At 43.7% G+C, this 26443-nt stretch overlaps 1 protein-coding gene across 2 annotated transcripts in view; it reads left to right on the top strand.

Annotated features, from left to right (window-relative positions):
• The window catches only part of cdh4 (cadherin 4, type 1, R-cadherin (retinal)), a 215368-nt gene that overhangs the window by 129257 nt on the left and 59668 nt on the right, over positions 1 to 26443 (top strand). For both annotated transcript variants that reach the window (XM_037102150.1, XM_037102151.1), the window contains exon 5: positions 8166 to 8348. In XM_037102150.1, the coding sequence (XP_036958045.1) occupies positions 8166 to 8348 (183 nt within the window). The remainder of the gene's footprint in view (positions 1 to 8165; positions 8349 to 26443) is intronic.

The following is a 26443-nucleotide window of genomic DNA, read 5'->3' as shown; positions in this document are numbered from 1 at the left end:
ACATTCGCTGTTGTCTGGTTAATGTGCTGCCTGCACAGTCGCTCAGCCAAAGAAAGAAATCATCACTCAGTGACCAAGAATGCGTTTTTGTGAGCGACTACTCTCCCCTGGAGAAACGATGTGGCTGATCACATCATGTATGTATGCAGGTCATTTCATTATGTTATTTGACATTACAACCGTAATATTTCTACATATGACTGCATGATACGGTGATATGATTCACAATATCATTAAAAAATTGCAGCTACAATTTTGAATATTATTATTGAAAATATTTCAATTAATTGTGCAGCCCCGGCTCAGCATTGTGACCTCTGGTGTCTGCAGCGGGTAGCCTGTGAAAAATAAGGTGTAGAACCAAGTTGGTATTTCAGCGTGCCAGACACATTTAATTAACATTTCAAACAGTACAGCCGTTATCGTCCGATATCTCTACATCTCATTTACACATTCTAGCAACAGGTTGTGCAAATTACTTTAGCTGCTCTCTGCCTAATCAGCCTGCAAATGCTGATTCCAAATCTTTGTTTTAGTGAAGTTACTCGCAAGAGATGACAGCTGAACCTCATTATATTTGATAAGAGGATTTGAAGCTGGATTTGGGTTCCATAAAATGCTACCAAAACCCAATCCTACAAGGTTTTTCTGATTAAACGAGCTTCTCTGTTTGTTGCAGAACGTGCAAAGCATCCTCCAGATAAAGGAATCGACTAGTAAAGACAGAGGATCCCTTTCACAAAACAACCAGAATGCAAACGGGGTGAGATGCAGTGAGGCTTACTTCAGATGATCAGAACCGTTAATTCTGCCATCTACTTTAACACATTTTTCCTGTGTCTCTCATGCGCAGCAGTTAGGATGCAGCGCACTTCTGTGTATGTGACGAGTGGAGACATGGCTCTGTTAGCCAACAGAGACTGTAAAACTACACAGGCCCGAATGTACAGTTGCCGCTACTGACTCCCACTACCGGGGCTGCACTTTGTTGAGCGACAAACCCATTATCATTTTTCCTGCGCTACTTGTTGAACGCCACTGGGCTTAATGTTAAGTCATGTTTCTAATCATGACAAAAAGCCCAAGACTCATGTAGCTAAAGCAATTGCAGCGAGGGGATTAAAATTCTGCCTACTCCTGGCAGCGCAATAATGGAGACTGGGAAATAATTGACATTGATTGAGCTAATGTTCCACTCTGCCGGAGTCTGCCGAGGACCAGGTGATGTAGTTTCAGCGTATAATTATGTCCCCCACATCGTGGAGCTCGAAAAAAGATTCAATAATTGAACAAGAAATAAATGTGTTTTTTTCTAATCATATGGAAATTTGAAAAATTGGTTTTATACGTACCGCCAGTTAATTTTTTTCCAGAGCAGTGTTCACATGTGTTCCTGTCACTTTCTCCTCAGATGATACAAAACAAGTGCCGCAGTGGAATCGCGTTCCAATCTCCCGGTGCACCCTGAGGACAAAAACAAATACTAAATACCTGTTTCATTATAATCATAAAAAATACACTTATTGAAATACAGTATGTGCGGCAGTATACTGTGGGAAAAACACGTTGGCTGTCGGTAACTTGATACTTGTTTCATGCTTTACAGTCTAATCTTGCCATTTCTTTTGGCCCCAAATGATTAAAACTGCATAAAATATAAGTAATTGAAGGAAACATTGAGTGACAGCCTCCACAAGGGCTGAAAAATCACCCTTTTAAACAGTTTGTCCTCATTGACATCTACTATTTATGACGTGAGTGGGAAGGATGACATTTATAAGTGATCATACTTTGACTTTAGACTTTTCTGTCTGGTTAACTCATATTTTTCTTAACATTTGTGAAACTGCCACTACTGATTTGGAGTGGAGGAGGCAGAAAATTAGTCCATACAGAGCAGCAGCAGAGTCTGGTTTGAATCAGTAACCTGCTGTTGTGTCAAACGGCCCCTTCGGACACAGCTCTGGCTTCATGGGCAGGGTTCAGTTTCCCTGGACCTCCTGCTCCCTGCTGCCCTCGCGGTCCTGCTTCTTGAGTTGGAAGGGTTATACATTTGAGCAAGAGAGAAAAGCACGAAGAGGCCAACAAAGACATGTTATTTCAACATTATTACCTGACACGGCTACATAAGTAGTTCTTGCACAATGGTGCCAGAATTCCAGAAAGTAAGATTTACTGTGATCTGTTGTCATAAATGGAATATGATATTCATAATTATGTTTCCATACGTGTGTGATCGACTGAAAGGTGTTTTAGATAACTCAGAATGAGACTCTTATATTGAGAGGGCGGGAGCAGGTCCTCTTCCATGGCCATGTTGCACCACCAAGTTTCTACAGTAGCCCAGAGCGGACAAATCAAATTCTGAATATGCATAGAGAGGGAATGTCATGTTTTACATGTTGTTCACAGCAAGCGCGTTGGAGGGTGAGCAGGGAAGGATCCAGTGCCTAAGGCCTTCTTGCCACTAGCGGGCTCAACCAAAGGAGAAAAGAATGGAGTAAATTGATTAGATTAATTAACCAGTTAAATCCATTGGAAAATAAAAGGCTTCTGTGTCTATGTTCCAGTCCAGATGAATAATAATGGAAGGTGCAATATGTTGATAATAATAATTTAAATTGAAAACATCCAAAAATGTAAGGGAGTAACAGTTCTGACATCATGACAACTATTTATTGTGTTGCAATGATTCTAGTGAAGTTAGCATGCTAAGCAGCTAGCTACGGCAACTCCTGGTCCAAAGTTATTTTGGTTGTGGTGTCAGCACCAACATTCCCCAGGTGCTCTGAACTCCCAGTCCATGCTGCTAGCTGTGAGGCTAACTGAGCTAAATAGCTATCTGCGGCTACAGTTGGCAGCATTCAGTGGTTACTTCACCGACCATCTCTTTGGTTTGAGTATGAATTTGATGTCCTGCGGTCCTACGGCGTTTATCGGGTTCATATTGACGATTGAATATGTGTCTGCGTGTGGTGTGTGGAATATATTCGGCTCTTTTCATCGCAAAGAGGCACCCAAAGGTCCCGTGCTCTCCAACTGAGATGCTCCAAATGTCCCCTTGTTTGCCAAAATCAACTTGGTGTAGTGTAGCAGCAGCAGTGGAACTGTTCGATATTAGTTCTCCTTTGATTTATAGCACTGTAAACCAGAGAAGTCAGTAAGTCAGTTAACAGGGGTTTGTGTGTGTGTGTGTGTGTGTGTGTGTGTGTGTGTGTGTGTGTGTGTGTGTGTGTGTGTGTGTTCGTCTGTGTGTTGTTTAGTGCAATGACTTCGCATGATTTGTGGGTATAGAAGTTAAAACTTATCGGTGTTATCAGTGCACTGCAGTGTTTTTGAGCCGCGTCGCCCATTTTCCTTTTCCAGTTGGGTAAACACACACAGAGGTGAGTAGTTGTTATCAGAGCCCGGCGCTTTGTTCTGAAAGTCAATAGTTATTTTAGAAAAGACGTAATCATAATCGCATCACCCGACCGCAACCTATCTGTGGGTAATCAACAGGGCAACAGCGGCGGGGGATATAAACAGCTCAGGATATCCTCTTCTTCCCAATGGCGATTAAAAGACAGACAGCTCAAATACCAGCTCATTTTGTTCTCTCGCCTGGTGTGGACACAGATAATGTGCAGAGAGAGATGCTGTTATAAATAATACGCTTTCTTCATCGCCACTCAGATGACTTCAATATACTGCGGCTCTCTGCTCTTGCCATGCCTGCTTTGTTGTATAGCACCAGTGAGAGCGCCATGATTTGCTTTTAATAACTGGCTTGGTTTCTCACTGTGCTGTTTTAGTAGCATAAATTAACATACTTGGAATATGGGCTCCACGATCAACCCGCTCATTTTACTATTTAATTTTCCCTTGTACAATACCGCAGCAATTGAAGTGTAGAGCATCTTTGGCCTGAGAGCCCTTTCCGCAGTGTTTATGTACTCAGGCTATCACACCTCACACAGGTAGGGCCTGTCGTTGAGTGCTCTCCAGCTCGTACTGATTTCATGGCACGTTGGTTTGCCTTCTCCACCAGCTTAGAGCCCATCAGTTATGCACCACTGGATTTGGAGTCGACTATTTGCCGGAGCGGGTTTTAGTGTTTATTTGATTTGCATTTTCACCGCACTCTCCCCAGATGGCCTCACCTGTTCAAGGTAGATTACGGCGAAGGCCGGCAGCGGGGTGGAACGTAGGACCCTGGGGGTCAGCTGGTCATCGAAAGGCAAAACACTGGCAGGGTTGGATGGCGGAGCTTTTGCTGTGTGCTTTAACTTTGTGATTATAGCCTGATGATGTTGACAATCCACACGAGAGACCTGCAAGTCTCAACTGGCAAATAGCATTGACCGAGAATGTCAATGCTTCTTGGGTTTTTTAATTCAAAGTTAAACGTTATTTTTCTTCACTTTGGTTATTGAGAGAAGATCTCAAGGGAGAACATTCTCCTTACTGAAGACAGGCACTCTGATCTCCCGCTTTTTATCATAGGGAACCAGCAAAGGGAACGGCGGCGCTAAAGACATAAAAAAGATAACATCAAAAGACCTGAATCAAATGTTTTCAGAGCCATACTGAACAGAGAATGAGCAATGAGCAATGAGCACACTCTATTATTGTATTGTTCTGCCTGTTTGTCAGACTGATAACCTCCAGATGTCGGCTCCAGGGCTCGGGGGCTGCAGGCCTGAAGAATGCCCAGGCAACGTGCAGGCTGCCTGGGAGCAAGAGGCTGCCAGCTGGCCCCGGCTGCCTCTGGGTTTCAGGGACACACTAAGTGACTCCTTGTCAGTGTTCGTGCACGCACACACTCTGAGGCAAATCCACCCGCACATATGTTCATGCATTATTTTTACACATTTGTACGTGTGCACACATGCTTGCATCAAGGCCGGCACACATGATTTCCCATATGTGCACACGCAGGCATGGCTGAGCACACTTGCACATGCACATACTGTATTCATACACACACACTCCAACGAAAACAAAAATCCCCCAACCCTAATAGGCACCTAGCTTCCTGGCAGCCCGTAGAGAGCTTGTTCCAGTTTTTCTTTCTTTCCTTTGTCACGATGCCAACAGCCTGTCATCTGCCATGCTGTTTGAAAGTGACAGTCACATGCAGCCACTGCGCTGATATCATCCACGAGCAGACCCACAATAAAGGACCTCTCCCTTTCATTGTGTCTGTCCGTGTCTGTCTCTCTGACTGACTGTCTGTCCTCCTCATTTCTATTTGTGTTGGCAACATATCTAAAGGAATGTTGATCAGACCAATCAGGCGCCTCAGCCTCGATACATTCAGGCCTTCGTCAGCCTGCTGATTGGCGTGTAGAGAAAATATTCTTGCACTGTGTTTTACTGCTGTTAGCCGGGAAAGCAGATAAGGACTTTATCGTTGTAGCAGCACACTGACTGAGCAGTGCCATCGCATCATACATGTTAGAACTGTCCATATGTACGGACACGCAGACAGTCCTGATGATTCACTGTCATCTGCCGCAGAGAGTGTTGTTTATCCTCTGTTGCATGTTTGTTTTTTTTTTAATACTTGTTTGTTTTCCCTTGTTTTTTCACTGGTTTCAAATGAGCATCTGCAAACAGAAACACACACACATTCAGAGACAGAGACTAATTCCACCTGCCGCCCGTTGAGGAGGCTGGCAGCACCCTGCCTCCCACATGCCAGTTGGTACCTGTGAGTGTTTTGGATGAGCGGTGCTGGAACGAGAGTTATCTTATCTGGGCAACACATCTGGTCACCTCGTTCCTCTTTCTGTCCTCTAACCATCCACCCGGTCGCCTCGCCCCGCTCCCTCTACGTCAGCCTCCTGCCCACCAGCTAAACCTTCAACCCCTCGGCTGTCTACAGGTCTGCACTGAGCTCACCGTCCAATCCTCCAAGCTGTGAATGTGTGAAGTTGAACCAAAACATGAAAAATATGCACAGCTTAGGTGTAGCTTACAGTCTGCAAAGCAGGTGTATATTGATAGGATGAACTGCCGGCCTGTGTTTGGTGTTGCGACGCGTCTGTGGTCGCTCGTGTGCAGACGTGTGACTGCGATGTGTGTGTTCCAGGTGGGATGAGCAGCAGGATTTCCACTGTGCTTCAGGTGACAGCGGCACACTGCCAGAGAGAGAGTGTGTGTGTGTGTGTGTGTGTGTGTGTGCGCGCGCGGGGCGCAGAGACAACAATAGGATTAGCTGGATTACAGCAATACAACCATCTTACACAGGAGGACACCACAGAGAGTCGGGAAAAAAACACTCAGCCTTTTACACACCCTTCCAACCCTTATTTCAGCTGGCAAGATGAGTAAAAACACAATCTTCCTGCTGCAGCAATAGCTAGAGGGGTGTGTGTGTGTGTGTGTGTGTGTGTGTGTGTGTGTGTGTGTGTGTGTATATATATATATATTTATATATATATATATATATATATATATATATATATATATACACATGCTGTCCATACATTCCGACATAAGAGGTGCCCACATCACAATTACAATCTACAATTATGTGCTTTATTAAATCAAGTGTATGAACTATACTGCAGACTATGAGTCTGTTTATCCCTTGCAGCAGCATGCGTCTTTGGTTTACGGATCACAAGGGGACAGCTGACCAGTTCATACTCAGCATTAGGTGTCAGATCTCACTTCCAGGCTGTATCCAAGTAAAAATCCTGGACAAGCCCACACAATGTTTTTTTTATGCAAAGACAGATCTTTATGTACAATATATGCCGCATTTACAAGAAGGGCCAAGTAGTTAACAGTTTGTCACAGATAATATTTCACAAAGTTTGTCCTTACTCAGCACCTCAAAAAATTGAGCAATTTAACAAGGAAATCTGGGGAATTTCTCACTCTTCATATCTTGCTGCTGTGGACTGCAGTTGGCTGTGGCTGCTGTGACTTATTATATGTTGGTGTTTAAGTTCACCATTCAAATTATTACAGAAACCTGAATGTCAGGTGCCATTTACAATGACGTCAGTATATAGACTCACCCCTCAGCGCCCCACACCGTGACTGACTCCCTGCGTTCCTGCTGAATGATGTTCAAAACTACTACAGCTCCGAAAATAAGAAAGAAAACACATTCAAACAAATCGAGGACATATTCTGGACTAAGGAAAACTATAGTTATCCAAAAGATCTACACTTACGCTGTATTGATTATCAATCAGTTAATCTTAACTATGAAATGAATCTGCAGCCATTTTGGTCATTAATTAATCAGTCATTTTTTAAGGAAAACAAAAGTTATCACTTTCGAATATTCGTTGTACTGTGCGTATAGTTTGTTTACTCCTCATTAACGTAAAGCGAGTATCTTGAGGACATTTGAGGGCATCATCTTGTGTTTTGATCGACATTTTGCGCCACTTTCTAACATTTCAGACAACTGATCAATTAACCAAGGAAATGATCAGCATATTAACGGACAATGAAAATAATTGCTGCTTGCAGCCCGCGTCTCCACACTGTGTTTCTAACATTTTTTTTTTATCAAAGAATCTCTCACCGACTGTGTGACATTGCAAGTTGCTCGTCTTCTAAGTGACTCCCACATCAATGAAACTGCCTCTTGTCCCTGTCCTCAGCCCCACCTTTGTTATTACGCTGGTATTTCATCAATACCTGTATTATCTGATGATAGGCTCCTGTCAGGGCAAAGTGCCACATATTGTTTTCTGTCTTCAGTAGGTACAGAGAGAGGACGGGGGCGGGCGGGAATGATGTTGTCTGCCTCAAAAATATGTGCAGGGATTCGGACAAAGCACAGCGCCTCGGTGGACAGAAACCCGCCGTGCAACCTGGGAGACGTCCGGCTTTTTTAGGCAGAAGCTGGAGGCTTGGGCAGACTTAGTGTGTATTGCCACTGCCTCGTGAAATATGATGCAGCAGCATGTGGATAAATGTTTATATTTATATTTCCTCATGTTTGCCTCTCTGTCACTCTCCCAAAATGCGTTTATTGTTAGTGTGACAACCAGTATTTTGGCTTCAATTTTAGCAGAGAGGAAAACTTGTCATTTTACAGCACTTTATAGATTCATCTTCCAACCTGTCATGGCAAAATAGCATTCTTCAAATGATAACGTGCGTGAGCTATTCAGTGCGAGACGTGGCATGATATGATGTGCTTTTCTTTTCAGGTTGGCATTGAAGAAATGCTGTCAAGAGTGTGGGACTCCCAACCCAGAGTTATCAAGTTTTCTCGAAAACATCAGAGGAGCTCTTCCGCCAATGGGCTGAGGCGACAGAAGAGAGACTGGGTCATCCCGCCTATCAATGTGCCTGAAAACTCCCGCGGACCCTTCCCTCACATGCTTGTCAGGGTGAGTGACACTTCATGTAATTTCAGCAAATACCACACACGCCATCTTCTCCTGATGCAGGATGTTGGTGCGCCGCAGAACCTTTACATAACTTGTCTTTGCAGAGAAAAGCTGAGATTCCAAGGAAACCTAGGTAGCCAAGCCAGGTATTTATTAACTCAGGCCAGGCAAGAGAGAAGAATGGAGAATATACAATGATATCTCTCACAATCACCATGAGGCCAAGAGACTCAGCATTCTGGTATTTTCTATCGAGCACACCCAGCAGGCTTTAATCGCTGCTCTTGTCTCCAATGAAAGTCACGATGCCAGATGATTTGTCTGCTGCGCCTCTGGGCTCCACAGACAGGTAGACAACAAAAATCCTTGCTTGGAAAGCACACAATATGTACTTCATGCCTGGTCCCAGAAGAACAGATCTAAACATTACTCTGTAGTATTCTCCCTCTCTGCGGCATTTCTGCACCTGTTACTATAGCCGGTGGACTCGTCCTCACATCACTGTACTCTTCTTTGTACGTTACCGCGCATCTGAATAGATGGGTGATCGTGGCATCCATATTGTTGAGTGAGTTTAGGGAGACGGAGGAATCCACAAACTGAGATTAATGTTTGTGAAGGGAGGGCTTTCGAAAGCAGGCAGTTTGATTAAGTTAGAGTTTTGCAGCAAACAAAGCCGTTTAACATAAATTTCATTTGATTTGTTTTGATGGATGCTCGTGATTTCAGTTCATTTCGGTTTTGCCTTACAGTGATATAGCTGCACACAAAGTTGCATATTAAATACTGAGTGTGGAAAGGATGAAATTACTGCCGATCCCCTGCTCGCTTAAACGATTCGGTTTGTTTTTTTACTAATATTGCCGCACAGAGAGACAGGAAGTGATGTCCTTTTTAATATGTGGAGATGTCTTTTTTTTTTACAAGATAAGATAAGACACAAAATGTGTTAATCCCAAAGGATATTTGTGTGCCAGAGTGCTTGAAATTATTATAACATAAGAATATTATTTAAAAAACAATAATAGAATAATATATAGTGTAAATGGAGTAAATGCTGACATCAGTGCCTAGTAACAATAAAAATAACATTACAAAAAATACCAATTAGGGAAAATAAGAGCCTTAAAATACAAAAATGGGACTTTATTGTATTTAGCTGCCTTTCCAATCTGAGGACAGTCTCTTGATACTACAGAGACACCACTGTCAAATCTGGACAAAAAGATGACTGGAAAGATCACAAACTGGCAAGGACAGGACGAGTCCATTGATACTGCTAACAGGGTACCCACGTGTCAAGCATCACTGAGCATCAGGCAAAAGATACAGAAGTATCCGCTGTCGTACCACCAGATTATAGAGCAGCGACTTTCTTCGGGCTGTGCCCCTTCTGAATTCATCCTCAACACTCCAGAAGAGTTGTTTCTAGTGTAGTATAAAGGGACTACAGCTTGCATTTTGTTGTTCAGTGCAGCCTAGTAAAATAACAATAAATCAACTTTGAAAAACCTTTAAACAAAATGAAAAGAGACAGGAAACACAGGCAGAGAATGGCTGGCGACGTGCAACAAAGGTTTGTGCGCATAACTCTATAGATCAAGACTAAAAGAAATAAGCATACGCTCTCTTTTCCTTAGATTTGCAAAATATGTTAGAGATGAAATGCAATTTCACAATATTGTGTCGGCAGGGTCCTCAAATAGCAGCAGAGCTGGCATTCTTCTGCTCGGCTGCACTATATGTAGCACACAGTCATTGTCATTAAACACTGGGACGATGATTTCAAACAGACTTCTCCCTCTTAATTCAGCAATGAATGATAGAATAACAGGCACCGGGAAATTAACAAGGGAAAACGTCAAAGCACATTGAATGAAAAGAATGAAACAACTGAGCCCACAACAGTCATGAAAAGAATCATTTATAATGTGCGTTTGATGACCAAAATTTAATTTGGTATGTTCTGAATGCAAAAAATAAATAATTCTTTGTGAAACAATAGCATTGTATATTGGATTTAGTCTCATAAGTCTTTTTTCCATTTTACCACCATATTAACTACACTGCTGCTAAAAGAAAAAGGTGTTAACTGCTGGTTTGAAGTGTGCATTAAAGGTGCACATTCATCTTTTATTGCTGTAATACCAGTTTAATGGTAACCATGTCGTTTATGCATATATATGTGTAATTTAATTTATGTGACCCCAGGACGCCAAATGATTTAATTTTGCCCTGCAGCCCAACTACCAATCACAGAACCAGCGTGAAACTCTACAATTCTCACATTCAATGTAAATCATGTAACCACTTATTGATTACAACCCGCGCATGATAGTGAATATTAGAAATAAGGAAAATCAAGAGAAATTTCCCATGGAGGCGTCGTACTCTCAGCTCTGTGCTGCTGCTTTAAACTCTCCTCACGAGATGCTTCTTATCAGACACCCAGACAGACGTTCAGCTTTCTGCTGGCATTTCAGACACACACACGCACACACACATACACATACACTCAAAGTCCCTTATGCCCATTTGTACAGCGAGGCTTACACTCCCGGATTACGGAAATCGCCTTTCACCAATGTGTCGGCAAGAGGGCAGATTTTCTACCAAAGCATGGAAGCGCTCACCCTCACACAAAAACGCACACAGCCGGGCCGTGGAGTGTCAGGGGAGGCACCAAATTGTGCTGCCCTGCTGGAGACACGGACCCTCTTTTATCCCCATTTCACATGTTGGGTGTTAGATGGTTGGATTAAACCTCAAGGGGCTTCCTTTGTGGCCATGTGAGTGTTGAGGTTGGGCTGGATTGAGTGTGCATGTGCAATGTGTGTGCAAGGGAACATCTTCTAGCACACTGTAAGTGAACCCAACACTGGTGTGCCTCAGCCATAGCTCAGCCATACTGTAGCTGAAAGCAGTGTTGTATACTGATATTTAATGCACATAAGTATCATAGAATCAAAGCAAAATGACATATGACTCCAATACATTATGAACATGTATGTATATACTGTTTACTACTGGTTCACCGATTATGAGATCTGATACTCAACAATTTTGTGATCATGGGATTTGTTTTTTTCTATAATCTGATTGCTTATAAAATGTGTAATAGAGTAATGTAGAAAGAGTGATGAAAAACTTTGGCGATGATCAAACTACTTTGGCGATGATACAGCATGTAATCTGCAAAGTAACTTCTAACTAGTGAAGTAGAGTTAAAGTGCTTACATGCCTCCAAAATGAAGTGGTGCAGAAATACAAAATAGCAGAAATTGGAAATACTGGAATATGAATGATGAAGTTTAAATTCAAACTTGAATGATATCTTAGTATTAAAGTACACTGCCTGGCCCTAAAAAAAGGGCCCACACATGCTTATATTTCGTTGGACCGCCTTTGATTACGGCATACATTCGCCGTGGCATTGTTTTGACAAGCTTATGAAATGTCACATCATTGATTTCCATCCAGAGTTGCCAAGATCCTTGCAGGCTGATGTGTGAAGTCTTCTCCAGCAAGATTCTCTGTGGGGTCAAGGTCTGGACTCTGTGGTGGCCAGTCCATGTGTGAAAATGATGTCTCATGCTCCCTAAACCAGTCTTTCATAACTTGAGCCTGATGAATCGTGGCATTGTCATTTTGGAATATGACCCTGCCATCAGGGAAGAACAAATCCACTGAAAAAAACTGGTCAGTATAATCAGGCAGTCTGCTGAACCTAGACCTGACCAGCTGAAGCAACCCCAGATCATAACACTGCCCCTACAGGCTTGTACAGTGGGCACCATGAATGGTGCATCACTTCATCCGCCTCTCTTCTTACCCTGATATGCCCATCACTCTGGAACCGGTGAAATCTGGACTCATCAGACCTCAGACCCTTATTGCTCCAGAGTCCAGTATTTATGCGCCCTAGCAGATTGAAGCCTTTTTTTCCAATTAGCCTCACCGATAAGTAGTTTTCATGAGGCCACACAAGTTGGCACAGAGGCAGAGCAGCTACAGTTGAAGGTATCAGCTGCTCTTGCTAATGCAAAAGAGGCCTGTAGAATATCTGCAAAAACTGGAAAAGGCCAAAGCCATTAACAGGCCATTATATTACAGTAATTGTATTACATTACATTAATTGTAATGTAGGTCAGGTAATGTAGGTAAAAAAGGTAAAGTTAGCCAAAATTTAAAAAAATAATGCACATTTCATTAGGAAATGTACATTATTTTTCAGTTTTGGGTAACCTTACCTTTTATTTAACCTTAAGCAGTTCAGCACGTCCCTTTGCACCATTTCAAGTTATTCACTGGACTTGATCTGCTTGAATTTCAATTTTTAAAAAATGGGAACATTTTGGTGTTCAAAAACTTTTAACCAGTAGTGTATGTATATTGTCAGAGCTGATATCAATCACAACATTTCTGTAACTACCAGAATAATTTTGAATATGGCTGCCAAAAGAAAGAATTGAGCTCTTAAAAATGTGCTGCTTTGGCGATGATGCAGTAATTGATATGATCTGCAAAGTAACTCATGGCTAAAGATATCAAATGAAAGTTGTGGAGTAAAAGTACTTGCCTCGAAAATGTAATGGTGTGGAAGGCTAAAGCAGCAGAGTCAAGAAGAGGAAAATACCTCATAACTGTGCTTAAGTATAGTAACTAGTTGTAATCACCTTCCATCACTGGCTGAAAGCAGTGCACCATGGGGGTTGTGACTCATGCTGTCCGTTGCTCTGCGAGCTCGCCTGTCCCCGGCCATCTCTGCAACACGACTCTCCGCTCTGACAGGCAGCCGGGGAGAGGCACGGTGGGGAATTTGTGCTTTATCTCGCCGGTCTCTGAAGTGGCCAAGAACAACCTTTAAAGCATATGCACTTGATTTCAGGACACAGCAGCTCTCCTGGGCTGTGGAGACTCTTTGAGTTTCCTTCACCTGTGCTTCTACACTCGAGCCTTTCACGCAGTCGGGTTCACGCCGCTTAAAAAGGCCAATTAACCCTCGGAGTGTAATTACAGCTTTGCGGGCATCAGATGATGCGATTGACACGCCCAAAGAGGTGTGTGGTTTCCTCTTTGATTCGGCGAGAGCGGAGACGGAGCGAGCAGCAGGACACAGAGCACAATGAGAGGCTAATGGAGCTGTGCTGCTCTGCGGTGTTTGATCCGGCCCAGACGAATCCAGTTCCATACATTAAGCAAAGTCCCTCTGATTGAATAGTGATTATTAATTCATATAATCATAAGGCTTTTGTTTATTCCGACATTGTTAGTCAACTATATCTATAGTGCTATTATGGGTTATATTCCAGTGCATTATGACATTGTCACCATCATCATCATCATCATCATCATCATCATCACAGCCCTTCAGTTCAGACAGCAATATTCTGGTTCAGCCTCTAAAAGCTACTTTCACTTCCTCGAAACAAAGAGAAAACGCTACCTCCCACACAGACACACACACACATACACACACACACACACGCTACCAGTGTACAAGAGCACCATTCTGCCGGCCATTTTTACCTTGATATGTGAGATCCAGCCATGAAGAACCACACGTGGCGCAGCTTTGATGCCATTGATTTACCATTGTGCTCAAATGGAATATGTTTTCCGAGCCTGCGCCGTCAGATCATTTGACATGACAGATGTAAGTGCTGGGGAAATGGAGAGCTTGAAAAACAGCTCCGGTTAAATGGATACTGAGGTAGATGGCAAGAAATACTCAGAAAGTGAAAGGGAGTGAGGGTGGGAGATGGGAGAGAGGAGAAAAGGGGAGGACGGGCTGAGATTGAAAGAAGAAAAAAAAAAGACAGAAAGAAAAAAAAAGAGGAAGTCTTCAGAGAGTGCTGTAAATCTGCGAGGTGAGGGAGGCCAACATTAGTTTCAGGCCATTTGTGGCATTCTCATCTCAACCGTCTCCTGCAGCACCTACACTGGGGCCAATGAGGCACAACTGATGGAAAGCAGTCGGAATATGGGAGAGAAAAGACCCTTCTTTCATTTAACCAGGCCTCAAACACTGGCTCCCTCCCTGACCCACCGTTAGGACAAGGAAACGAACAATGTGAGCTGGAAATAATTGAGCACATTGTGGACGGCGGTTTTAATATGATGTGATTCCAAAGCCGAGGGAAAGACTAAAGAGAAACGTTTGCGCTTGCAGTTCTTTTGCCTCTCTGCGTGCTTTTCCATGAGACAATAATGATATATAGTCTTTATCATACACTGACATTCATGGAGAAAACTGAAGGTCCTAAGGTGAGTGGGTGAGCCGGCACATTAGAGTGCATCTCAGAATGACTCGGTTTACCTCATTATTTTGAATAGCCCATTATAATAGTGCTCATGGGTAATGTAACACGCTACAGTGCAGGGCTGAATGTGTCGCGGCGAGAATGACCGGAGGGCTCCTTATTTAGAGGGATTTTTATCAAACGCAAACAGAAGCACACAAAACACAAACAAATGTTTAAGTTTGCCCACCACTCAAGTTTACTTTCCACACTTTGGCGGCGGAAAACTTGACGCTCACTTTAGATTAACAGAGCCAGTACGTGGCTTTTTGTTGGTTTTCTAATGTGGTTCTCTGTGCGGAGCAGCTCAAATATATGTGATATATGTGTGCGGGGGTGGGGGGGAGTGCAAGTTAGCTCGATGACATTGTAATGTCTGTAGTGCTGTTTGCTCAGTCCCCAAAATGAAAACACGGTGGTTTATTTACAACCTCATATTGCTCAGTGTATTTCATTACAGCTCGTAATGAGCTCGTAATATGCTTTTTGGATCCGCTTGTTTTGTTTGCTGTTTTATTGCATCTCTTGTGCATTGAAATACGTCGCGTCCATTGTGCCTAGTGCCTATGTGCAGGCATTTGTGTATGTGTGTGTGTGTGTGTTTTTCCACCAATACATGAGAGCACTGAGGTAGTCGGGCAAAATGTACACTATTATATTGCATTATTCAAGACCAAATTTATCTAAATTTAACGCTTAACAGAACTCTTCGCACAGGCTCACAAAAAAAAAAAAATGTTTTCACATCAATTACTTATTCCCCCGGCCCATTTACCAGATGGAAAGCACTTGTGCTCACATTCCTTCACTTCTGAGAGAGGCAGTGGGGAGAAGTGTAGGACAAACAGTGACAGGAGCTTCCACTCAACCTTATGTCCTAAGCACAGGATGTTTTTTATATATATCTATATATTACAAAAGGAAACTATAAAATAAATAATCCTCAAAATCATTCCTGTATGGTACCACCTAAATGACAGGCAGGTAGTTGTATCTCGTTCATTGGCTGCTCTGGGCTGTTCTTTCTCTATCTTTACTACATTAAAACATGACAGCATGATACAACCGTATGACTGTTAGCAGTCACGATCAGGAAAGTGTGAACCTGAGCCATCAGCCCATCGGTGGTTACAGAGGAAGTTTCAGATATGTCAGAACTTACAAGAAGCTTCAGTGTTTTGTCAAATGTTAACAGTGTGAACATCCCAAAGAAAAAGAGGCGCTTGACTCAACAGTGTGAGTTTTAATTGGGTTAAAGCTCTTTAAAGGTCAGGTACAAGACATTCACTGCCACTAGATATTGTTCTCGAGCACCACAGTGTCAGACCAAAAGGAAACGCAGGCCTCATTTACTCAGTAAAGTTCAAGAAAAGGACAACAGCCTCCCAACACACACTGCTCATGAAAGTGCTGTTCAAATTTGAGTCAAGATTCTGTAATGACATAGCCTATTTTGAGGCTTAAAATGTTGAAAAAGAACTTGGGGGAACTGGGTTGCCCGATGCCTGTCTCGCCCGCGTCTGTGTCTGTCTCGTCGCTTGTGACTTCCAAACTGATATCATTGTTTGAGATCGTCGCTCTTCTTGTCGTGTGTGAAATCTAAATCGAGCGTGGATTTATTAGGTTGATCCGAACCATGATGAACATTACCGCGTGGATTATTGCCCGAACATAACCAGAGCGCAGCTGAAAACTGAAAAGGTTCTGATAAAAACTTGGAAACAATTCATTTACTAACTCCAAAGGTAGAAAATAAAAATAAAAAAAAAAAAACTCACAAAATCACCCATATGCAAGTCTTGTGCAAGATCCATTCACCCAGCACGACTCACTGTGAAAAAAGACTTCAGACTTTCCGTTTTTACACCGTATCACCTGACATCAGGCTTCCAACAAAAAACTTCTCATACATAGGAATGCTATCACTTACCATGCGCAAGATGTGAGGTCAAATACACAAATGATTTTACAAACAAATTGCATTCAGAGTGCGGGCTGAGACGGTCATGGAGCTCGCCGCCGAGTGCACCGCTGCATCCTGGGAAACCAGGTCCATCCCGGTGAAACGCTGAGGTCGCGTGACCAGGAGGTTAACCTGGGAGCTAGAAACTATTTATTTTTTTACATATGCTCCAGGCGAGTTATTCTCATTGGACTGAAGAGAAGCCATCTTTGCTTCCAGTATCTGCGTCTACGAGAGTGAGAGACTCGCTAGCGAAACAGAGAATACAGAAAAGCTCAGAGATGCAATATGGCATCATTCTCTGTTCAGGAGGCCATTACTCCACTGTGTCTTCACATCACAGATAGTTGTTGCTCGACAGCGATGGTATGTAACCTTTGAAGCTGCAGTGGTTCAATCTTGTGGTAGTCTCCATGGTCTTCACTACTGTAACAGAGCGCCGTGTCCTTGGCTATCAAACAGACAAACACAACATTGAAAGAGAAGAAGGCGAACGGGAAAAGCTGCTCTGTACTAAACTACAGCGATCATCATGACTGATCAGTACAGTCCCTCCCACTTGTTATTGACTGCAGGTAAAGATTATCATTTAATTAACCAGAACCATCAAAATGACTATGATTATAATTCATTCTCTAATTGGTATTACATAGCAGTAACAGTTCAATCGATGGAGCTGTTTTGCTTGGTTCTTACAGTCAGTTACTCATTACGTCTCCGCTCTGCGCCTGACGACTCCACATTTTCCACATCCACGTGCAGCGCCTGCCTGTGATTCAGACGGAGTTTCGCTCTCAGCTTCAAGGAGCAGACGCAGAGTGTGTTGACACGTCTTGTTCTGGTTGAAATCAGGACACTCCTCACTCCCTTTCCTCCTGACACGATCCCCGGAGTGCGTCCCAGAATCCAGAAGCGTCTTGTTGCTGAATCATCTACAATAGCAGCGAGGTCTCCAGGAATAAAGTTCCGCTTTAATCTTGTTCCACATACTTTACTTTTTCATGATGAACTACTATCCCCGCCAAGCACCGAACCTGACTCCGTCTCCTTGTTGTCGCGTCTGAGGCGTCCAGAGAGCATGATGCACTTCTCACCCCGAGCAGGTGATTCAGCGCTAAGGCTCGGACACACCAAACTGACGTCAAAGAGCTACCTGTGTCAGAGGTCGCGGGCGAGAGAAAATAAAAGAGCACACTTCAGAGAGTAGGTTAACCCCTGACATCTTGTCCACCTGTTGTTCATCCCTCAAGCCTGTTTGTGATGGTCTCCCGTTTGTGTAATTTCAGTCTCATCTGCGATATTTGTTTGGACCAGTCCCGTTACAGTATTATCAGTCCTGCCAGTCATTTGGGGAAAAACATCAGTGATTAATCACCTTTTAAGGTTCCTAGATTCAAAACAGACGACAAGTGAATACCAGAGAGAGAGAGATGCCGTTAAATGTGTCCCGAGTGACTGGATGTCACCTCCTGGATGGATGTGCAAATATTTTTACAGAAGAAAGAAATGTTTAACATTTGCCAAATGAACAGGAAGGCCTTATTAGTGAAGAATTTCTTGTAGCTTTTCACAAAGTTCATATATTTTCTCCTAACGCGACACATTTCGAAATTGTGCCCTGTTTTTAAACTAGTCTGGTGATTTTTTTCCTCTGCTCCCCAAATAAGTAACCAATATTAGTTTACATTAGATGTGAATGGTAAATCTGTTTAAAACTGTGGTATGACACACTTCAGACATGGAAGCAGACAGATGCCACAACAAACTGACACTTTTTTTACAAGGAAGGAAACATCTTGATGTATTGTCATTTTACTGCTTTTTATGGCCGCTGGGACCTGACTTTATGGGAACTCAGCTCCCATTGGACTTGGCACTTTTCCTCTGTTTCCTCTCATCGTGCAGCTCCAGTTTCAAATATATTTGCGACTTTCTCCCTCATAGATGGCCCAGTTTGAAGTAAGGGCAACCTTCACAGCAATGAAATACTTCTTTAATCCAGATTTAAGATGACAGTGACATTGGATGATCTCACGGGTAAACAGGCCTCCATAATACACACAGGCACACATGAGGTTGTCTGGCAAATCCTCGTCATCATTCATTCATTCAAATTCATTTGTTATTAAGACAATTAGAGGAAAGATTCGCAAAAGCCTCTTTAAATCAATAAAAGTTACAAATGTTGCAAAGTTGGATTTAACTTAATTTGGTGTACTCAGCAGGCAGCAAATATATTCAGATATTATGCAGTCATAATGTCAGGCAGCAGGTGTAATATATAAATGAGCCCTAGGCATTTGCTGTTAATGGATGTGCAGGTTGGTTTAGTCTTACTGCACCTTGTTTTCCCAGAAATCTCTCGCAGCATATGAAGAGCGAGTGTTTATGTCTGACCATTTACGTGGCTTTTGTTTGCCGGTTTGCTCCCGTGTCTGCGAGGGGTACGTGTGCGTGTCGCCGCGCGTTGTCCGCGCATTGTGTGTGTTTCTGTTTGTGATTCGCAGCATCCCCCGGCCGGACAATTAGAAGGTGACAGTCCCATTAGAGCCGGCCCGGTTGTACAAAGGCTGAGTGCTGCTGTGATTGACACGGAGCTCTGCCTCTCACTAAATAACTGTCAGTCTGCCCTCGTCCACTCTGACCCCTCTGGCAGCCTCCCTCTGAGCCACTCGAGCTCCCCTCTGGACTCTCATTGGCAGCCTCGGCGGCTCCCTGAGCCAAGCGTGGCCCTCCTTTCAAGCCTGGCCTCTAACTGATTGGCTGGACCCCGCTAGCCTTAGGCATGCCAGAAGGGCTTTCAACTGGCCTCGGGGTGCTGCTGATTGGCCAGGCTGTCAGGGGCGCATGTCCCCTACGGTAGCGTGTGGCAGCGGCTGGGGTTGAGGGATGCAATTTGACAATGGTGGTAGGTGGAGAGGAAAAGTGCAAGAGCGGCGGTGAGCGCCTCCCTGGCCCCCACTTCCTCCGTCACTACCTCCATATCACTCTCTTTACACTGCTGTCTTTCCCTTTAGTCAGCCTTCCAGCATCCAACCGCGTCTTCACTTTAATCATCGTGTGGGATATTTCTTGAACCTGCACCGTGGTTTACCTGTCGTCCTCATATCGGGACGGAGCAGGCGAATGGAGCTGTCTAACGAGTTGTGGCTCTCCGGGGGTCCGCGGTCTGTTTTGGGCGGGTAAGACAAGATCACCAGCCTCAGCCTCCTCCTCCATTCCCATCGCAGAATTAGACAATGCGGCTCTCTTTATAAGGGAGACAGAATGGCTGTATTCCCTCTATTCTTCTCCCCTCGCTGTGAATCAGGGGAATTAATGCCATTGTTAATGCAGAGAGACCGCTGGTACATTTCAACAGGATTCTCGCCTCTCGCAGAGCTCATCTAAATTGCCTGGCTAATGCTGTAATTGGGTTTGTGAGTCACTTCTTAACTTCCATTAATATTTGTTCTCCCTCTAATTGCCCCTTTTTCCCAATCCTACATTTCATTCCTCGCTCTGGTTAATGGTCTGAGGTGGAGGCAGCGGCGGTGCGTGCGTGCATGCGCGTGCACGTTCTAGAGAAAGCATCTAATCTATTTTTGAGCAGATACAAAATGTCAAAGCGCCCGGGACTTCTTTCTCTCGTCTGGGTAACGATGAATGACACACAGGATGGAGTAGGAGGGCATTCAAGGCTTAAGACTGAGACATCAGAACGGTTCACGGTCAAAATTTGAGGAACTTCCTCCAGATATCTGCGATCCATACGCGCTTCGGATGAAAAACATCCCTCCTCCAAAGAGTTCATATCAGTTGCTCAAAAGAGGGCCAAGGGCTTTCATTTGAAGGTTATTTATTGGATGTGCTGGCGGCATTCAGAATGCTTTCTGCCGATCATTAAAAGACGCATCACTCGACAATGCCTCTGCTCTCTCAGACGTTTGCTTCTGCGTGTCTCTTCGCACTCACCTATAACTGGATTGTCTTTTCACATTAAAGACGTCTCCCTCTGGAGGAGGAAAAACATCGGCCCCAAAAGGTTCCAGCTTTGTTTCTCTAAATTGTCAAGAAAGAAAAAGTCTCACTCTATTATCTTTAAACCCAAATCCACTTCACAGGAGCATTACCTCAGGAAACCTTTAGAAACTCCAAGGATTCAATTCAATTGACCGTGTGGGAAAGTGGAGTACAATGGCAGAATAACAGTGTCAGTACCAGAGCAGACAATCCTTCCTCAGGTGGCGGCTCGTGCTCGTTTATATTGATGGGACTCTTGCTGCTTCGTCCCGACTGGGAGAAATGGGAGGAGGGGGAGAGACAGAAAGAGATAGAGACAGACAAACTGATGTGGCTGCAGATACAGACAGAATAGGAGAGCACACCAAATGAAAAAAAAAAAAAATACATATTTCAGAGCTGCATGGAGCTTGGTTCATTTCCCATTCAGTTTCCGATCCATAATGGACTAGCATGCCTGTGTGCCGGGGCCCAGACGCAGCTCTTCTTTATGAGTATCAGGGATAACTGTGTGCGACGGTGGCTGTCTGCGGCTCTCACTTGAGAGATATTAAACCTGAGCTCTCCGCAGCTTCTCCCTCACAGGCCTCCTGTGTGACTATTTTTAAAACGCCGTCCGCACTGTTCCCTTCTCATGATGCCGCTAAAATGACAGGTTTTACCCCTCTTCATCGCGTGCGAGGTTGTTATTGTATTTTTTTGCAGGAGGGGAAAGTTTGAAGGAAAAAAAACTTGAGGTCCCATGTTTTCCATAATTGGAAATTTTGTTTCCATTTTGTCAGCCCATCTCTCTCATTCTTTCATCCTCTGCTTCCCTATTTCCTCCCCTGTCATTTTGCTGGATGTTTGTGTGGATGGCCTATCAGAATATTTGAATTCCTATTCCCCATCAAAAGCAGGGCACATCAGCTTTGAAAAGTGACAGGCACACAGCAGGAGGGATCAAAGCGATGCAAAACTGAAATTTAAGAGGAAGTTAAAAAGCATGTAGTTTTGCCATTTCCCTCATGTTCAACAAAGAGAAAACAGATCTTGTATAACAGCGGGGAAAGATGAGACATTATCAAACACAGCGATTTTCAAGTATGCCCGTGCAGCTTGCAGATGCACAGATGCGTTTGATGGGGCTGTTTAACATAGCAGTTCACCCATTTGCAGTGACTCGTGTTAGCAGCATTTCCAGCATCCCCACGAGTGCAAAGGTTTATTGTCAGATCTGAATATTTTAACCCCAGTGGTGACACTGAATTTAGTCTGCTCAAGATAGAAAAATCAATAGACTATTCCAGCGTGGCAGTGTCATTTTCTTTCTTTAAAGCCACTCACTGAGGTGCCAGACCTGCTATGAATCTGCAACTGAAACATTCAAAAAAAAATTGAGAGCATATTTTAAAACCATTAAATAGCTTGCCAGCAATTCCCCAAGTGACAGGCAGTAGCGTAAAAAAGGAGCAGTAAAGCAAGTAGAAATTAGACATACGAGCTTGCAGCTGAAATTACTGGAAATTTAGACTGCTTGAGGGAATTTTGAGTCATTTCAAGAAGGGGAGAGTAAATGCATCAGACAGTAAATGAGATCTGGTTATCTCTAACCCCTGTCTGAAAAGGTCAAAAATCTTCTGATTGTTTTCTGCTTCCTCTGAATCCACATGATTAATCAACCGTCAGGTGCTCTGAGCACTTTACATCATTATTTAAATACTGAACAATAGCAATTGACATCCGCGCTTTCATCCCCACTTTGTAGCCGTATTGTCATGTAGTCTGCGCTCGTGTGCCTACGTAAACAGGTGGTTCAGACGGGAGACAGAGTCTTAAAGCGGAGCAGGCTCCTGGGTATATGAGGCATCCAGTCAGTAAGTAGTTTCTATTAAAGGCATCCAGACATTTGGCAGACGCCGTCTTAATTATGGTTGACAGCTATGACAGCTAAAGCGTGACTGAGAGGCCGCCAGAAGGGCTCTGTGATAGCCTGTCTGAGCCCTGAGTGTTTGGCATCACTTCCTCCCACAATGCACCTCAGCAAGGAAATGGCATTAATTTGGCTTTATCTCCTGCACATTATGTATTCCTCAAACTCGCACACTTCGTCCCATCGCACCAACCTGTTACAACTGCTGTGTATGAGGCGCTCTCTACACTTGGCTAGAGGCGCCATCAATGAAATGTACCGTCTAGTAATATAAATACCTGACTTCATGCTGTATGTCTCACTCGGCTTCTATATTTACATTAAACGTCCATACTGGCTCAGGATTAAGACAAAGACCACAATTTTTAGAGCGCAGCTAAGAAATGTGATGAAGGTGATGTAGCAAAAAGAGCAAGAATGTCCACATCTGGAGGTGAATGGTGAGAGCTGATGGGTCCAACACAGCACTTTCACCCAGGAGACAGGTGTTTGTGCACCAAAAGTGAACAATGACCTAGTTTAAGTTTTTACATTAACTAAGGTAATCATTTAACTTACTCGTGTTTGTTACTGTTACCATGACATCAGAGGTCACCAGACACATGTCGGCTGACTTATTCTTTTCCTGCACGTCCAAAACTCATAAAATGTGGAGAGTGAATGACACTGAATTAATATTTTGATTTTCATTACACCTGCACAGGAGTCCTCTTCTGTGGCGACCTGCTGGCTAATATAACTAGCTGCCTGTTCATCTGCATGTGTCAGAATGGGTTTGTTTATTTAGCGGGTGTACAGGCGAGTAGAAACCTAGCAGTGGAGAACTCTGTGCAGTGGCCCTGCGGACTGTTATGACGACACTCAAGGACGATCATGCAGCTACCCCCGATGTACGTTAGCCACAGTAGCTTACCCACAGGCCAGTTCTGAGTTACTTTCAGAAACCTTGAGTAAGTTAATCTTGATTTGGAATAAAATGCATGAAATTAATTTTTCCTTAGGCTCGTGCTGCTTTTCACAATAAAGAAAAGCGGGAGAGAAGTTAATGTGAATTTTAACAATAGTTTATAGAATTGTAAAAGTAAGACCCATACTGAAAAACACAAGAGTTGTCTTGTGTTCTATCATTTTGTGATGATGATGATGATGATGATGATGATGATGATGATGATGATGATACGATGTATAGCATTTCAAGTAGCCGGACAATAAATAGAGAGACTCAACCTTTGCAGAGCAGGTTAAATGGACCGGACCTGGTTTGGAGTTTTGACACTTGTACTTCATCCAGATTTGTTGTAACAACCCCTATTTTGCAAACACCTGTGACATTTACACAATGTTAGTGGCACTAACATGCAGCACTGTCCTGATGATAGAGTCGGCGAGGGTTTGTGTTTATTGTGTTGGATAGATCTGTGGTATTGAATGATCCCCTGGTATCCAGCTTGTGGCTCCTGAGCCTGTGTAACCTGCGGGGGGTGTTTGATGTGCCCTTAAGGCAAAGTGAGTTGACTAAGCCCATAAAGAGCTATAAAATAAAGAGAAAGAGAGAGAGATGTGTGTGTGTGTGAAGCCAAAGGACTACAACACAGGCCTGAACCACTAAGCGTGGACGAGACATAAAAGAGGCTATCAAAGAGTGTAAACCACAGATTCCCATTATTGTGTGACATTAGCCCATAGCACGCCGTAGCCCTTCATGATCCCACGGGTGCCTGCAGCACACTGTCCTCTAATGACTTCCTGGTTGAATGATTGTTGTTTCCTGGAAGCAAAACCCTGCCGGGGAAGGAAGCACGGCTCCGCGCATGCTTGCTGTTTGCATGAATGCAGAATGCTGCTTTGTTCATTTAGCGGCATTGCTAGAAATAAGTCGGACGCAGAGTGAATGGATGAATCGCAGAGTGCCATCAAATAAACACCAAATTAGTCCCTGTTTGTGTCGGCATCAAACTATTTATGCAGATGGGATGATCATACAGGGTTGGATCAATTAAAGGAGATTTGGACAGACTGAAACTTCACAGTGCGCTAATTAGGCAGCCAGCCGCTGCGCTCAATAAATGGAAATGTATTCCGTTCCGTTCCCTTCCTTTCCTCCTATCTGTTTGTGAGCCGCTCGTCACCCCAAGGAGTTTAACAGAACAGCTATTCTTCATCTAATTTCCCCCAACTCTCCCGTTGCATTTTGCTCCCTGTGTCTCCCTGCCTCCATCCCTCTCCAACCCTCTCCATCTTCCTTCTCACGCTGATAGCGTGTCCCACAGGATCCCAGCAGTTGTCAGTAATCAAGGAAATCACTCTCAAAGAGCTACAAATAGGTCACTTATCTGATGTCTGGTCTGATCTGACAGAGACAGACAGCCAGTTAAGTCCCTTGCATCTGCCTCCCTCTGCTATTCCTTATGTGATTAGTAGCCATTCTATCTGCCAGGAGGTACTGAAGTAAGAGAGACAATGAAAGACAGTTATAGAGGGAAGGGGGGGGGGGGTTGTTAAAAATCCAAGCTTTCATCATTAGCATTCCATTCAAATGGCTCAATTGAGCAGTTGTCACTCATGGGATTCCCAGGACTCTGAGAAGCCATGCTTCTTCATTTATTCAATTTATTGATATAAAGACTCTTCATTAAGAGACACCGGCAAATGTGACATCTGGTCTCAGGTGGCCTTGATGGGGAATCTTAAACAGGCGTGGAAACAGAGGCCGCGTGACGTGTAAGAGCTCTTTGTCTCCTCTCGGGGCTATTACACAAATGTGCCAACTATACACAGCCAGCTTTGAAGTCCCGGTGAAGAGAGACACACACATATTCAGACACGCCGCCGCGCACAAGTCGGGATGAAGAAGCAGAGACCCGTGGCAGGTGAAAATTTCATGCGTGCGTTTCCCACACGACGGCCCTGTGAATTATTGAACCAAGCTGGTCCTCTTGATCCACGCTTTGGTGTGCACACAGAGGCTCTCTCACCTGTCAGACACTCCACTACACACACATACATGGCTACGAGGCTTTCTTTTTTTTTTTTTTTTTACATGTTTCTGCAACTGGAGCAGATGGGACTCTCTGTGGCACGCCTCAGTTCATCTCTTGTTTTTTTTTGTTTTTTTGTTTGTTTTTTTTTTAACAGTGCGGCTTCAACATGTTTGTCTCCTCCGCAGATAAGACAGAGGATTTCTCCAGCACGTTCTCATTACTGAAATGCATAATCCGTCTGTTCTGCTCCACATTATCTGTCTGTTATCCAAACAGATGACACTGATGATGAGGGTGAATGATGGAATTATGTTATTACTTATGCCATGATTTCATTCGGCTTTGATTGGCAGATGGTGGGTGTCGTGAATAATAAATGTAATTTGTCTTACAGTATCATTGTCACGCCAGGGTGATTACACGTATAAGTAGAGCAGCCCGAGCGCACTGATTGATAGGAGCGACACAATACTGCGCATTACACTTGAACCTGCGGGCTCCACGTATGGATCGGGTGTGAGGTGAGCTCAGGAAATGAAAAATGCGCGTGTGAAAGCTCGCTCGTGGAGTGCTACATGGTGGGTGTGGGAGGACCACGTTGGAAATTAAGAGAGAGGGTATCATGTTCAAACAGAGAGATGTTTTATGCAGAAGGCGCCGTCACCGCTGAACGGATGAAGTAATTTCATTTTCATGCATGATGTGCAACCCCACAGACCAGGAAAATTGCATAGGAGGGGAAGGAAAAGATAGAGAGAGGGGAAAAAAAGAGCCGAGCCTTCCCTTTTTTCTCCATTTGACTGTGATTATTCCCTCTGACTTGTAACCATAGTGATGGTTCGGTCCCAATAAAAAAAAAAAAGAGTTGCTGCTGTGTTGTGTTCAGAGGGTGAGGTTGGAGAAAAGATGGTATGAAGATAGATATTCTGCATTTT

Source organism: Acanthopagrus latus, chromosome 6 (genome assembly GCF_904848185.1).
Source record: "Acanthopagrus latus isolate v.2019 chromosome 6, fAcaLat1.1, whole genome shotgun sequence".
NCBI lineage: Eukaryota > Metazoa > Chordata > Actinopteri > Spariformes > Sparidae > Acanthopagrus > Acanthopagrus latus.
Note: the sequence above shows the minus strand (reverse complement) of the source record. Positions and strands in the feature narration are given on the sequence as shown.